The 14,314-nt window shown below is 39.1% G+C and overlaps 2 protein-coding genes across 2 annotated transcripts; both read right to left on the bottom strand.

The window, feature by feature from the left end:
• Positions 1 to 629: 629 nt before the first annotated feature.
• On the bottom strand, positions 630 to 6,924 carry LOC135095117 (heme transporter hrg1-A-like). Its single transcript, XM_063995861.1, has 4 exons — positions 6,489 to 6,924; positions 4,979 to 5,141; positions 4,685 to 4,858; positions 630 to 2,839 (listed from the first exon to the last, which is right to left on the bottom strand). Exons 2-4 carry the CDS (start codon positions 5,115 to 5,117, stop codon positions 2,691 to 2,693), a joined length of 462 nt encoding a protein of 153 aa, XP_063851931.1. The 5' UTR covers positions 5,118 to 5,141; positions 6,489 to 6,924; the 3' UTR covers positions 630 to 2,690.
• A 262-nt stretch (positions 6,925 to 7,186) lies between these two features.
• Positions 7,187 to 8,605, bottom strand: LOC135095109 (uncharacterized). Its single transcript, XM_063995850.1, has 5 exons — positions 8,460 to 8,605; positions 8,030 to 8,356; positions 7,728 to 7,920; positions 7,543 to 7,615; positions 7,187 to 7,377 (listed from the first exon to the last, which is right to left on the bottom strand). Exons 2-5 carry the CDS (start codon positions 8,354 to 8,356, stop codon positions 7,248 to 7,250), a joined length of 723 nt encoding a protein of 240 aa, XP_063851920.1. The 5' UTR covers positions 8,460 to 8,605; the 3' UTR covers positions 7,187 to 7,247.
• Positions 8,606 to 14,314: the final 5,709 nt, after the last annotated feature.

Genomic DNA, 14,314 nt, shown 5'->3' with positions numbered 1-14,314 from the left:
GCTAATCCAGAATCAACTGCAAATAGGGATAATTTTCTGGTGTTGGTGCATCTGCTTTGCAAATAAACTCCTGAGTTATGTGCACGCTTGCTGCTGAGTGAAGCTGGTATGGAAGCACACTGTTCTATATTTCACACTACTATTCAAAAATTTATTAATTTTCACATCTTGGGACAAAGTGAGCAAAAGAAAACTACTAATCATCGCCAGCATTGCAGACATGTCTCACAGAGATTAAGCAAGGAATGTCTGGAGTGGTCAGTAATTATGGCAAAGTATTCAACTCCTTTTGCATATTTCATGAGATGCCCTTACAAATAATGAGCTCATTTGTCTACACATAGGTTTTGTGTGAAAGTATAATGGTTTTGGTGAGCCTGCCCACCAGCGCTGACCAATTTTGTCACCGTACATCATTGTCTCCTTCAGCATTTGGTGGCTGATTTTTTTTTTTTCTATTTAATCAGTAGATTAGATGAATAAAGTCACATCAAGAAATTATCACAATGACTGCATGCATTGCCAGACCCAGTAGAAGTGCCAGGGTTTTCACACTCAACAGGAATGGATCAGCTGCAACCCCACTGCTCCATACTTTTTTTTTTTGAGGATAACACATTGAAACTCTGTTTTCTATATATAACTTTAATCAAAAGCATAAATAAATATATCCATATATATGTACAGGTGAAGAAATGCAAAATTTTCATAGTTTATATGCTAAGAAAATACTCAAATCTGCGAATGTTTCTTGTACTACGTGTGAGTAATTCACCCATGGTTGACTGCTGGTCTCATGACACAGCCAGCCACTCCCATACAGAAAGAATTCTGAGCTCATGGTGACTTTGAGTTGGGCTTAGACCACTCATACATCACACACTGAGACAGTAAGGTCACAACCACTAGGCTTATATATCCCATATCAACCTGCTGCTACGTCAACAAGGCTGCACATCAAGAGGCTCACCCATCTGCCTCACTGTTCCCAGGGCACAACCCAAGCCTTCTCAAGTGTGCGCCATATATGTTAACCACTATACTATGCAATGTGTGTGTGTGTGTGTGTGTGTGTGTGTGTGTGTGTGTGTGTGTGTGTGTGTGTCAGGGATGGGATCACAATATGTAGTATTTGTATTTATAAATATGCAACAAGTTATATTTATGTTTGTATTTTAGAGTTTTAAATTGCATACTTGTATTTGCATTTGAACCTTGCACTTGCCATGTTTCCCTCAAATGCAACAAAAAACACTGATATAATAGTCATTATAATCAACAAGGAAAGAGGCCTAAATCTTTTAAAAAGCCTTAAATACTACCAAGCAGATCAAAAGCATTCATAAGCGAGCCTTTACCTCACGCCATCATGTCACTAAAGTTTAAAATTATTGAGATTTTTTTTTATTTCATACTTCTTACCTCTAGCAAAATAATGATCCTGTCTGACCACTTAAGCAGTGAACTATGGATATACATGCATGCATACATAAAATAGTAAGTAATATTAAATAATCAAACATTAAGAACTAGAGACTAAAACACAGAAAAAAATTCCAATCAATTTTGTCTTAACATTAGGAAACAAAAATTTATTTCTCTTTCCAGAACAAGAAAGTGGAGATAACACTGATGAGACATGGTTTTGAATTTTTTTTAATTTGTTGATGTGCATTACATAGAATCCATTTTTTATTTGATGGATTCCTCATTGAATGTTAAGGGAGAAATTTTCTTTATATATAATTGGAATGAAATTAGTACAATAATTGCAAATATGGTACAAATTATATAAGTGTTTCACTCATACATGAAGCCTTGTATTTGTATTTCATTTGAAAACTTGAATATTTGTATTTGTAACTGAATGAACTAAAAAAAAAAAAAATGTATATTTGTATTTCATCTTATCCCTGGTGTGTGTGTGTGTGTGTGTGTGTAATATACAGGATCTGAGCAACACTCATGAGGTTCCATCTCCATGTGTGCATTTATCCAGTGTCTTTCAACTAGTGCACTTTTGTGTTGATACAGTACTACCTTCTCACATAGTTTATTCCAAATTTATGTACTTTTATGAAGAAACTTTTTCTTTATATTACAATTATTCACACATCTCCCTCTTTTTAGCTGCTATTTTTTTTTTTTTTCATGTCTTCCTGTGTATCAAAATTTTTATTATCTTTCTTTCCTATTCATAACAATTTGTAGATTGTTATCAAGTCTTCTCTTTTTATCTTCTCAAGTGTTAAGTTTATTTTATTTCTCTTAACCTTTTCTCATAAATTAATTTTTTTACCTCCAAACCCATCATTCCAATTTTTCACATATTTCTTGTACAATTACTGCAAAGAAGCAGCATATCTTATATTTGGTATCACCACCAAAGTAATTATCTCTCATCATATTTCTCCTCCATCAAGGGAAATTTCATTCCAATATTTCTCAGCATTCTGTATGCCTGAATACAGTTTCTTGATAGTTTTCTGGTTGTAAACTATCATACATTATCACTCTCTTTGTGTGTGTGTGTGTGTGTGTGTGTGTGTGTGTGTGTGTGTGTGTGTGTGTGTGTGTGTGTGTGTGTGTGTTTTTATGGTGTGTTGTGGTAGAGTTATGTATGAAAATGGAGATGATACTATAACTTGCAACAATAATGTAGAAACAAAACTGAGATACTTTGAATTAATTTAAGCCAAAAGGGGATGGTACTCCTCCAGCAGTCTCTTACGGTATAAATGTGAGAAGCCAAACAAAGAGGCTCCCCATTTCAGTGTGAGGAAGGCCCATATTGCCATGAAGTAATGATTTGAGCTGATGTTCTCCATGGATGGCATGTCTGGAACACATGAAAACACAAGATTAACATTGCTGTTATGCAATGGCAATGGTGGTCATGCACAGCTGGATATGTCAGCCCAAACTCAGGATAATGGGATGCCTTAAGAGACCAGACATAACATCAATGTAATCAGAGGTGATGGCCAAACACATTAACATCAAGTACAGGGAGGAATTAGATGCAATCTACATAAAAACCCATGTCAGTGGTCAGGAGTTGCAGATTCACTTCACACTGGTACCATGAGTTTCTCCTAGCCTGTACATACCTCTGCACATTCTGTATAGATTGTACATAAAAAAGGATACTCAAAAGAGTAACATCTTACATTGTCAATAATGTAGCAAAGCAATAATTATGTTTTCTCATTATTCATTGTTCCTAAAATTTTCCCCATGAGTGAAGGATACCACCAAAGGGCACAAAAATGAGGGGGAAAAAAATTTCTAAGTTGCCACTCACAAGAACTAAAACAGAAAAAATCCAAGAGGGAGGCCAATTTAATTTTTGAGATATCTTGATAATCTTCACTTCACACAAGTCAAGTCATGCAAAGAAAGAAAACAGCAACAGAGTGAGAGTTACAGACTTTACCAGGCAGTTGCTGCCTCTTATATATTATTGAAATGGACAGCATAAGAGTACAGTAAGAGTTAGTATGGTAACTCCTTGATATACTTAGTATGTGGTTTCAACACACACACACACACACAGGGTAGTCCATGGATAATAAGTTAAATATTTTGATATCTGTAGGTTTCCTTCAGCACTATTATGGCTAACCAAAATATTTACAACTGACCAATCTGCAACCTTTCTATTCACACAGTAGCCATGCTAGTATCTATATATCTTGTACATGTAGTGAAAAGTAAATCTGTGCTGCTGTAAGTGCCTGTCCTCCACACACAGCATTGCAGATGACTGCATCTGCTGCACCACCATCCCCACCATCACTGCTGTCCCCTGCAACACTGGCAACTTGACTCAAACAACTAATTCCTCATGTATTGCAGTAATTAATAACCATTAAACACATCCAGATATTCAGAGTTAATATGACCGAGCAGTGCAAGAGAAGCATCATCATCAGATGTTACAAACCCTCTGACACCTGGCCAGTGGTGTCTTTTTTGCTGCCTACCAACCATAATTGCCATTTACTTAAATCACACAACATGTCTTAAAGGCATCTTCTTCAGTCTTCTGCTGCACTTTGATTCTAAGCTCCTGTAATCTCTAGCCTTTAAGCACAAGCAAAGGTATCCTGCTCCTGGGGGGAAAACTGTCACACAGCTAATTTGTGAGAAATCCCTCACAGAGACTGCCACAGCTGTCCACAGTGCTAAAGTACCTAAATGGAATGTTGAAGTGCATGGCCAGTCTTCCAGTATTTGTAATATTGTCAATTAGGTATAAATAATAACATAGGACTGACTGCTTGCTTTCTTTAAATAAGGCACAAAGAAAAGCAAAGATATTAATTACTTCTGTTTGTTGGTTGTTATAATCCAAAACTATAGAGAAAAAGAATACTCAAACACCTTTCTTGACTGGATCTTCCTCCTCTTGTTTTGCTGCACTGCAGTGTTGCAAGTATCTCTAAGGATACCTTTCGTTACCATCTCCACTATCTTGTCGCCACAATGCTAATGTTCAAATCCACTCAATAATTTCTTTAAGGATGTTGTTGTCTAGGTGGTTTCTTTTAAGTAACTTTTGTGGTACATGACTCTCAACAATGCATTCAGTAAGAAGAAAATTTTATCCGAGATTTTTTACATCTCTTATTGAAAAGGATATGTAATTATTTGTCATGGAGAAACTTTTCAAAGGGATTACCTTCATGAACTGAAGCTGCAATAGCAAGGTATGCAATCATTCCACCCAGGCCAGCAATGAAACCCAGGAAACCCAACAGCCTGATTTGCTGAAGGTTCTCTGGTGTATACCACATCTCCAGGGAATGCCTCTTGTACAAGATGTGGATGAAGAGTGTGGTGCTGGCAAACACACCTAAATACAACAGTAAACAAAAATAATCAGCATAATTTCATCTTTTTTTTCTTTTCATGTTGACATGTACATGTGCACCATATGTGCTATATTTGTAAGGAAGAACTATGACTGACTGACCTGAAACAAATGCCCACATTCCTGCTTGCCGGTTTTCAAAATGAAAGAAGAAAACCACAAATGCTGATAAGCCAGCGAGTGCTCCTAGAACAGCACTGACGATGTTGAAGTACATGCAACACCCTCCACGACGTGCCATAATGTTGTTTGTAGCTTAGGTCTTCTGCAAAAATTGGTCATATATCAATTTGAAGCCAATCCTTTAAAATACTTATACTTTGGTAACAGTGTGGTATATAGTACAGATTAGTGATCATAAAATCTGCTGAAAGTACTTCACTTTTTTCATAGAACCCATCATAACATTAAGGCTCAACAACGAGAAAATTTGTTCTTTTCTTCCTACCATGGGTGCTAGAGATTGGTTTAATGGATATTACAAATAAGAAGAAATCAATAGCTAGTATAAAGGATGATGAAATTTTAAAGTGATTAAAAAAACCAATGTATCAGCAAAAATTAAGAATGTGAAAAGTCATATATCAAAGGCTATTTGGTATGAGGGTTTGATACTAAGTCCTCTAATTTTTCCAGTGGTACTTGAAACATTATCAAGAGGCAATAAGGAGTGGTCATCCTTGGAATCCTTGGATGCAGATGATCAGGTCCTCGTCACTGCTAGTTTGATAAATGGAAAGAAATTTTGGATGAGGAAAGATGATATGGAATCTTGACATGTAAATAGCAAATACAAGTAAAATATTGGTGGTAATCAGTGTAGGTAATGTACCAGTGTCACAGTAATTGAGAGAGAGAGAGAGAGAGAGAGAGAGAGAGAGAGAGAGAGAGAGAGAGAGAGAGAGAGAGAGAGAGAGAGAGAGAGAGAGAGAGAATGTTTCACAGTACCCATGTGAGTGCTGTCTTCTTATCAATTTCACATCAGAGAGAGAGAGAGAGAGAGAGAGAGAGAGAGAGAGAGAGAGAGAGAGAGAGAGAGAGAGAGAGAGAGAGAGAGAGAGAGAGAGAGAGAGAGTTGGAAGGGTTTATGGATAAAATGGTGGGTAAAAAAAAATTTACATTTTTACATTTTGAATACACAGTCATTAAATACTTATTAGAATAATCAAACAACATTCAAGTACCAATATGAAAATCAACGCATTTGCAAACATATTTCTTGATATTCTAATATACCTAAACACAAATACAAATGCTGCTTTGGGTATAATGGAGAGGATTACCAGTGAAATTGGAAAACTGAATAAAAACCAAACTTGACCTTCTGATAAAATCGCTAAGGTTATTTCAATACTATCCACAGCGCCGCTCTCAATACCTCCTTGCCTAACCTAACAGAGACAGATTGGTGTTCCTCATAATACTTAACGTACCGAAGTGACAATGAATTTTAATCGACCCCTTCTACTTTTCATTTTGAAAACTGATGAGATGCATACAACAATGGTATCCTATACAAATAACTGTACATTTAGCTCTTTTTCTGTTTTTTCCTGCAGTTTCTGAAAACGGGTATGCTGTCAAAAAAAAAAAAAAAATCAATGCAACTAACTGTCCACACAGTAGTTCCCTTGTTCACTGCCTGTATGTAGCGGCAGGGTACTGGCTGGGGTGAATGTCACTCAAAGTACATATACACATACGTTGTACTGATCGACTTGTGTTGACGAAATGCCTTGTTTGGAACCGATATTCAGTCTTGCGCACGGGACTGTTTAAAGACATTCCATTCTAATATTAATGTCTACTTTCCATTTACCTACATTTTTTTCCTTTATACTTTTTTTTTTTTTTGTTTATGATCAGTAGGCTTATGCTTGCCTGAAACCTAACATCCACTTCCGTACAATACATCACTGCTGCTGAAAGTTTCTCAGGCTGCCAAATAGTTTATGGCTCAATCCTCTGTGCGACTATGTATAAAAGAAGTGGATGCACGTTGACTACAACTCCACTAGACATCTTGGACTTAAAGGCGATAATCGAAATTAAAGGCGATAATCGAAAAAAAAAAAGTCCAGAGAAGTCTCATGCGTCATAGCATTACATATAGAATTTCATTCTTACGAAATGCTGCAAGCAACAACGCTTCCTCCAGATAAGTTTTGAGCTAGTATTCGATTGAGACTAGCAGTCTCAATCGACTGGGACCCAGGAAGTTAATATACCACTTCAGGAATAGCACAATTTCATGAATAGCATGGCATGGTTAGAGAAAGTCACTGCAAGAACATAATGAAAAATACGTCATTTATAATGCTTCTTTATTGATCCCCGTCATAAATAAACGTATTGGTAGCGCCTGGCATTGTTAGTATCGCGCCTCGCAGACGACCATCTTGGCGTCAAAGCAGGACGACTCATGCACCCAAACGGTGTGCAGGGCGAGGAGGGAGGCCTCCACGGAGAGGCAGTCGTGGCCGGGTTGGTTTGCGCCGGACCTACAGGGTAATAAAGGCGAGTTGAGTCAGGCAACACGTATACCAAGAGCGAGTCAGTCAACATGTGTACCAGAGTCCTTCGGCTCCCTCTTACTATTACGAATCACTATAAGGACCAGTCACAGTGTGGCGGTAGTCACATACCCAGCAAGGCTGCTGGCTTACCTGTTGATGAAGCCGCGGATACTATAAGGCGCGGTGCTGCTGGTGTCCCCGGTCCACACTGCGGAATGGGCATCTGTGGGAAGGCAAATGGAGACATGTTAATACAGCGTAGACATGTCTACCTATACAGGCTACACACCAACACTAGCGACACCTTCCGTAACAGAGACAGCGTGCAAGCTTACAGTAGCTCAACAAGTAGTTAATGAATGAGAGCTCTATGGCGTCTCCAATCCTGAGAACCTCGAAGTGATACGGGTGGCTGAAATGGTTGAGATTGCGACAGTAGTCTGCTGCCTGTTGGTGGCTGAACCGTTGGCCGGGTTGGGAGTAACACCACGAGAAATGATACAAACTGCCGTGGTATGTAGAGTGTACCTGGGAACACAAGCGTGAGCCAGCGTCAAATCAAATATGCGTGAGCCAGCGTCAAATCAAATATGCGTGGCAAGCAGGTAATGTACTGAAGCTGGACACTTATACTCACCAGGGAGTAAGTACTGGGACACGAGGCTGGCAGCACTGGCAGACCGCCTTGAGGAACGCTAAACTGGGTTGCAGCTGGGGTGGACACCGTAAGAAACTGGGGTTGAGGTGGCGGCACAAAACTAGAAAAGGAAGCGGGCGCCTGAATAAACACCGGGGGCTGAGAAACAGGAGCGGGCGCTGGTGCAGCAAACACAAACGACTGGGCAGGGGGGGAGGGTACCACCGCGGCCTGGGCGTTATCATTCACAATATTCCCTTCATAACTGACGATCTGTCCCTGCGCCGCCGCAACAACCGCCGCTACAACAGCCACACACCACAGCATCTAGAAAATCATCAAACACCGATTTATACCCACATCATCTGTATCAATGCAGCACGCAATCCAATACAACACAAACATCAAACACAACACCACAACTACTCACCTTAACGTGTTTGCTTTGGAGTTTCTGGGCACACTGGCGCCACGCTGACCCGCGCTGCTCCTCTTCGACTTCGCCGCCACCTGACTGGCTCAAGTTGGTACACTCCTCGCCCTCCTACTGGACGCCTGCAGGCACTGGTGATGCAGGGTAATCACCCTCACCCTCCTTGGTGTGCCGGGGCGGCTTGTAGGAATGAGCTATTTTTAATTAAATTACAGAGCATAGACGTAGACATATACTTCATCACACCAGTATAATACCGACACAGATAACTACATAGACAGATAGAAAGATATGTGGATAGATAAATAGATAGACAGATAGATGATTATTGACAATAGCTTATTTTCTGATCAACCCTGTCAACTGACAATAAGTTGTAGAAAATCCTTCAAGTACATTAACTGTAGTCCATATGTAAAAACTTACACAATCAATATGCTTTCGCTAAACTTACTGGTGAAAAATTAGCGAAATATGTTTAAATGTCATGAATTATTTGGCTAGTTACATCAGAGGAAATTTGTTCGAAAATATTTCTTCTAAAACACTATAATTAAACTTCTCCTGTACTACCGGGCTGGTGTGGCCACTCATCTACTCCCAGGCATGCCTCTGCCAACGGGCCTCTGTCTGAATTTGACCACATTCTCATAAAGAACTTATGTTGCTTTTGTTTTACTAAGTCACTCAACAGGTGCATGACCTGCTTCAGCTCAACACACAAGATTCTGGATTGATTTCCTTACTCCTAACAACTGTTTCAAAGTCCAGGTGTACATCTTGGTGACTTGCTTGAGGTCTGCTTTCATCCACACCTCACAACCGTAGACTATCGAGGACATCATCCACAGTCCACACTCGTCTTTTAACAACAAAAGAACCATAATAATAATTATTGTTCTTGATAAACGACACAAACTTAAGGACGTGACATAATTGTTTTTTTTCGCATGCAGTTGCACAAATGAGGACACTGACCCATCACAAGTAAAAGGGAAACCCAAATTAATAAAACTACTGCAGTGATCTACTACAAACCCATCTTGAAAGCTACTGGTTAAAGTACATCCCATATAGCTGAAATACTCAATGAAATGTTTTCGGCGCCATAACATCAATCAATCAATCATTGAAATGTTTTGCTATGGTTTAGTTACCTGAAACATTGTCGTTAAAATGGAAAGTTGATGCCAATTTTGGTTTACATTTTCCGAGTAGGTTGTAAATGGTTGTCCATTTTTTTTTTTTTTTCGTATTTTCAGTTAGTTTAGTTTGATAACTTTTCCTTGGCTTCCATTATTCTTGACAGTACTTGATTTCTTAAGGACTTGAAGGTTGCTCCGTATGTTAGAGGCCATTTTGCGTGTCATTTTTTTTAAGTTCATAAGAACACAAGAGCATAAGAAAATAAGGGAAGCTGCAAGAAGCCATCAAGCCTACACGTGGCAGTCCCTATATGAAACATACCTACCTGTTTGCACCTATCATCATAATGACTCAACACTAATAACCTGATTACTGAATCCGTTCCATTCATCTAACGCTCTATTTGGGAGTCAGTTCCTTCCTATCTCTTTCTTGAGCCTAAATTTTCAAGCTTGAACCCGTTATTTCTTGTTCTATCTTGATTACTGATTCTGAGAATTTTGCTTACGTCTCCCTCGTTATAACCCCTATACCACCTAAAGACTTCTATCAGGTTCTCTCTTAATCTGTATTGCAGTTTTATGAGCTGTTTGATGGCTGATGGCTTGTTTAGATATTTCACTTTTGTTGTTGTCAGCATAGGAAAATCTTTATTTTATTTTCACTAAATTTAGATTTGTGTCAATTGAAATTTTAATTTATAGAGTAGTTTTTTGCATCGGTATACAACTTGAAACCACTTAAATCAAGTGTAAAGGCATGTTTACTTTCGACAGTAAATATTCTTTTTGTTATTGTCATTAAGCTGGAATTCTTTTTAGTGTCTGCTTGCACAGTAAAGGAGCTAAAAATGGGAAAGTGATCACTGATGGAGCTGCAAACTATTCCGCTAGTTAAGTAGATATCAAAGAACACGGAGGAAAGAAAATTTTGGAAACGTGAGTGAGCACACACACACACACACACACACACACACACACACACACACACACACATGAGTACATAGTGAAAACAATGATTTTTAAATGATATACGTGATTTATCTCAAAAATATTATAAAAACAGTGCCTCGTCTTTCGTCTAGAGGTTCATTGTCTTCAACTTACTGAAGGCAGATATCGTTGTGAAAAAATAAACGATCAAACTCCAAATTACTCCACAATCTGAAAAACTGCCCATTTTATTGTTGTAAAACGAACAATAATTTATTAGGACTTGCACATTATGATTTTATTTTCTTCTCGTGAGCATTGCTTCACTCTTGCAATGTGGACGGCTATGTATTAATGCGTATGGAATCTTTATGGGCTCCACAGATCTATTTTGTTATTTAATCTTATCGTTAAAGTACCGGACGGCTTCGAAACAGTGAAGCGGAGCCACGCGACCACGCGACTCACCCTGCCAGACGCCAGTACTGTTGACTGTGATGTGTGGTGTACGCGCTTGGTGATTTTGTGCTGTGATTAACACTTAGCTTCGGTCAAGGTGAATCAGGACTACTACAAGCCTATTCCCAGGGGCCCAGCAGGTATAGTGAGTAGGTAATGAGAATATTTGAATTGCATTCCTGATGTGAAGTACAAGACATTGCGAGTCTAGCCAAGTAGCCTGGGCGGTCCTTATGACGCATCAGGCAATAAGTACAAATATAACTCACACACCATCACAAATTTATTTAAACACAACAACTTTATTTGGAATCATTTATAAACAAGATATCGGTTTTCTGGAGGTAGGGAGATAATCACTCATCTGTAATCATTTATTTATTTATTTATTCATTTATTTTTTATTTATTTGTTTTTTATTTTATTTTATTTACTTATTTACTTATTTATTTATTTATTTATTTATTTATTGCACCTGCTGTATGATCCTCGTATTTCTCGACATCCATCCCAGTTTCAAGACTCGGCGTTACTGATCCCCTGCTGGACATTTCCCCAAAACTTCCTGCTTGTCTTGCTCTTCACCTTATCGTTTGAGCTGAAAGGATTATAATTATTATTATTATTATTATTACTGTCATTATTATTATTATTATTTATTTATTTTTTTATTTATTTATTTTTTTTCATTATCAGTAGTGGGATTGTTACGTTACTGTGCTACATGTTACGTCACCGGCTGCCTAACACTGATTGCGTCACCACCACGTCCCGTCTCACTGTCGTCCAAAGTACCATCATCTTAGTCAGTGTTTTGACCCATTAATGTTTTTCCTAAATTTCAGATATTTATCTGGTTTCTTTTAGTTTCCGCTTTTCGTTTTTTCTCATACCTCGTTTTCTTTTATAATTCTTGGCACACTTATTTAATTGTTTGCAATATTAGGATGGAGCTCAGTTTTTAATAAAGATCTGTATCTCATAATAATGAACACTGGAGTGTCAGATTCAAGAAGGTACGCGGTAAATATTGCCTTTAGAGACGCCCTACCCAGTCTTTTTCCTCTATCCCAATCCACAATAAACTTGGGGCCTGGTAGGAATCCTGGGTTTCAGGGTGGGTGGTCACAAATTTGTGAATTTTGGCATCCTAACCTGAGTCAAACTGACCTTACCTAAAATTTAATTAACTTAACGTGGTACCGTTGGTCCTGCAGGTTATTTTTTCGCCTTGTCATGCATTAATAACGATTCAGTGAGGGAAAGAAAGCCACAAAGCTGCTGATAACGCAGCACCCTTAATAGTAATATAAACTTTTGAAAATAAACACGTAAGATAATTCAGTCCTGATCGTTAAAAGTAATCATTCTAAAGAATAATTACGATTCCAGAATACGAATGTGTATTATTTTCATTATTAGTAAAAATTGTTATTCTAATATGTTACTGAAATCTTCAAAGACTGCAGCAGCGCACTGAGGGACGCAAAGAGGCCAGCGAGTCTCCACACCAATAACCTTCTGGGGTGTCCCGGGTATTACGTCCCGCCATGCACTGGACCCTGACATGCTGTACTAACTTTTGAACATTGCAGGACAGTAGTTTATAAGTAAAAATTTGGAGTGACGAGACGAGAAAAAATGAAGAAAGAACACCTTGGAGAGACAACACACGTACGTCAGTCTGGGGACAAGGCAAGAGAGGCAAGACTGAGATGAGATGGTAGGGGCATGTCAGAGGAAGGGATGAGGCATATGTGGGAAGGAGGACGCAGGAAATGGACCAACCCGGCAGAAGGAAGAGAGGAAGACCAAATAGGAGATTTATGGATGCAGTGAAAGAAGACATGCAAGTGGTGGGTGTGAAAGAGGAAGGCGCAAGGGAGACAGCGTATTGGAGAAGGATGATCCGCTGTGGTGACCCCTAATGGAAGGAGGAAAGATTATTAAAAGCTGATTTTCAACTAAGGAACGCCTTCATATATTTAGTTTAATCACTGCTGTCCATGTTTGTTTTCGTTGCCAGGATTGTTGGGGATGGAGGAAGTTTTTTGTTAAGATCAATTCAGTTTATTTCAATGTTACACACGAAGAACTGCTGTCCAGATATAAGTTCACATGCCCTTATTATTTCGATGCAGTGACTGAGAGTAGCCAGTCTACACACACACACACACACACACACTCTCTCTCTCTCTCTCTCTCTCTCTCTCTCTCTCTCTCTCTCTCTCTCTCTCTCTCTCTCTCAGTAAGGTCATTACTTCTCAACACTGGAAGAACTCGGCCCTCTGTACTCAAGGCCAGTGTTTCCTCTTTCTTAATGAGTAGCGGGAACGATGCTGCGGTAATTCGAAATGAAGTATGGTGTTCCCTTTTTTTGTAGTGGTACTGTTTTTGTATACGAGCACACCATTACTCGCTGAAGAAATTATTTTATGCTCCTTTCATTTTTTTTTATTACACTGCCACATGGCCGCCAGGTTGGGAAGCACCTCCATAACCAAATAACTTAATGACAACATGGTATCCGTTACTCTATTCAACCTCAGGCGATTTTAATAAGCAAGGATAAGACAAGAGGTACTCAGATTTGCACTTTACTCCGTCTCTCCTTTCTCCTCCAGTGGTGTCTTCTGAAATCATGCTGTGAACTTGCACTAGTCTTATTACGCTTGAGGAGAGGACATGGCAGTCAAGGAGTTAACCCTCAGGTCCCTCGTTTAGTGACCTGCAGTTGCTGTTCGTGGCCCCTGTTGGTCTGTGCCTCTCATGGTCAAAAGGTGTTTTAATAAGTAAAGGTTAATGAGACTTGCCAAGTATAGGGAAATAAGATTGGTGAGTTGGTATGAATAGACTCTCTGGGTGTGTATAATTACTGAGTAGCAGAGAGAGAGAGAGAGAGAGAGAGAGAGAGAGGGTGTGGTTGCCAGACGACCTTGTGTAGCTGATCACGTATGGACAGTCTCAGTCTCTCTCTCTCTCTCTCTCTCTCTCTCTCTCTCTCTCTCTCTCTCTTTCTCCCCTTCACACATCACTCGTCCTTCCCCTACATTCCTCCCCTCTCCTCTTCACTCTTAGCGTATCCTCTTCTAACCTTACCTCCTCCTCCTCTTCTTCTTCCTCCCCATCTCTCCCTCTTCTTTTAATCTCTTCTACCAGTCTTTCTCTTCACAGATCCCGTTATCCATCGCCTCTTACGCTTATTTTTTTTTCTCTCTACTTCATTATCCTTTACGCTTTCCCTTTTTTTTTTTCTATCCCTCTCCTCCTCTCTCTTTATCTCTCCATCTTTCTCCAGTTCCATTCTTCCGCGTT

The sequence above is a fragment of the Scylla paramamosain genome, chromosome 3, assembly GCF_035594125.1.
Source record: "Scylla paramamosain isolate STU-SP2022 chromosome 3, ASM3559412v1, whole genome shotgun sequence".
Lineage (NCBI taxonomy): Eukaryota > Metazoa > Arthropoda > Malacostraca > Decapoda > Portunidae > Scylla > Scylla paramamosain.
The sequence above is the reverse complement of the archived record's forward strand: the minus strand, read 5'-3'. Positions and strand labels throughout refer to the sequence as shown.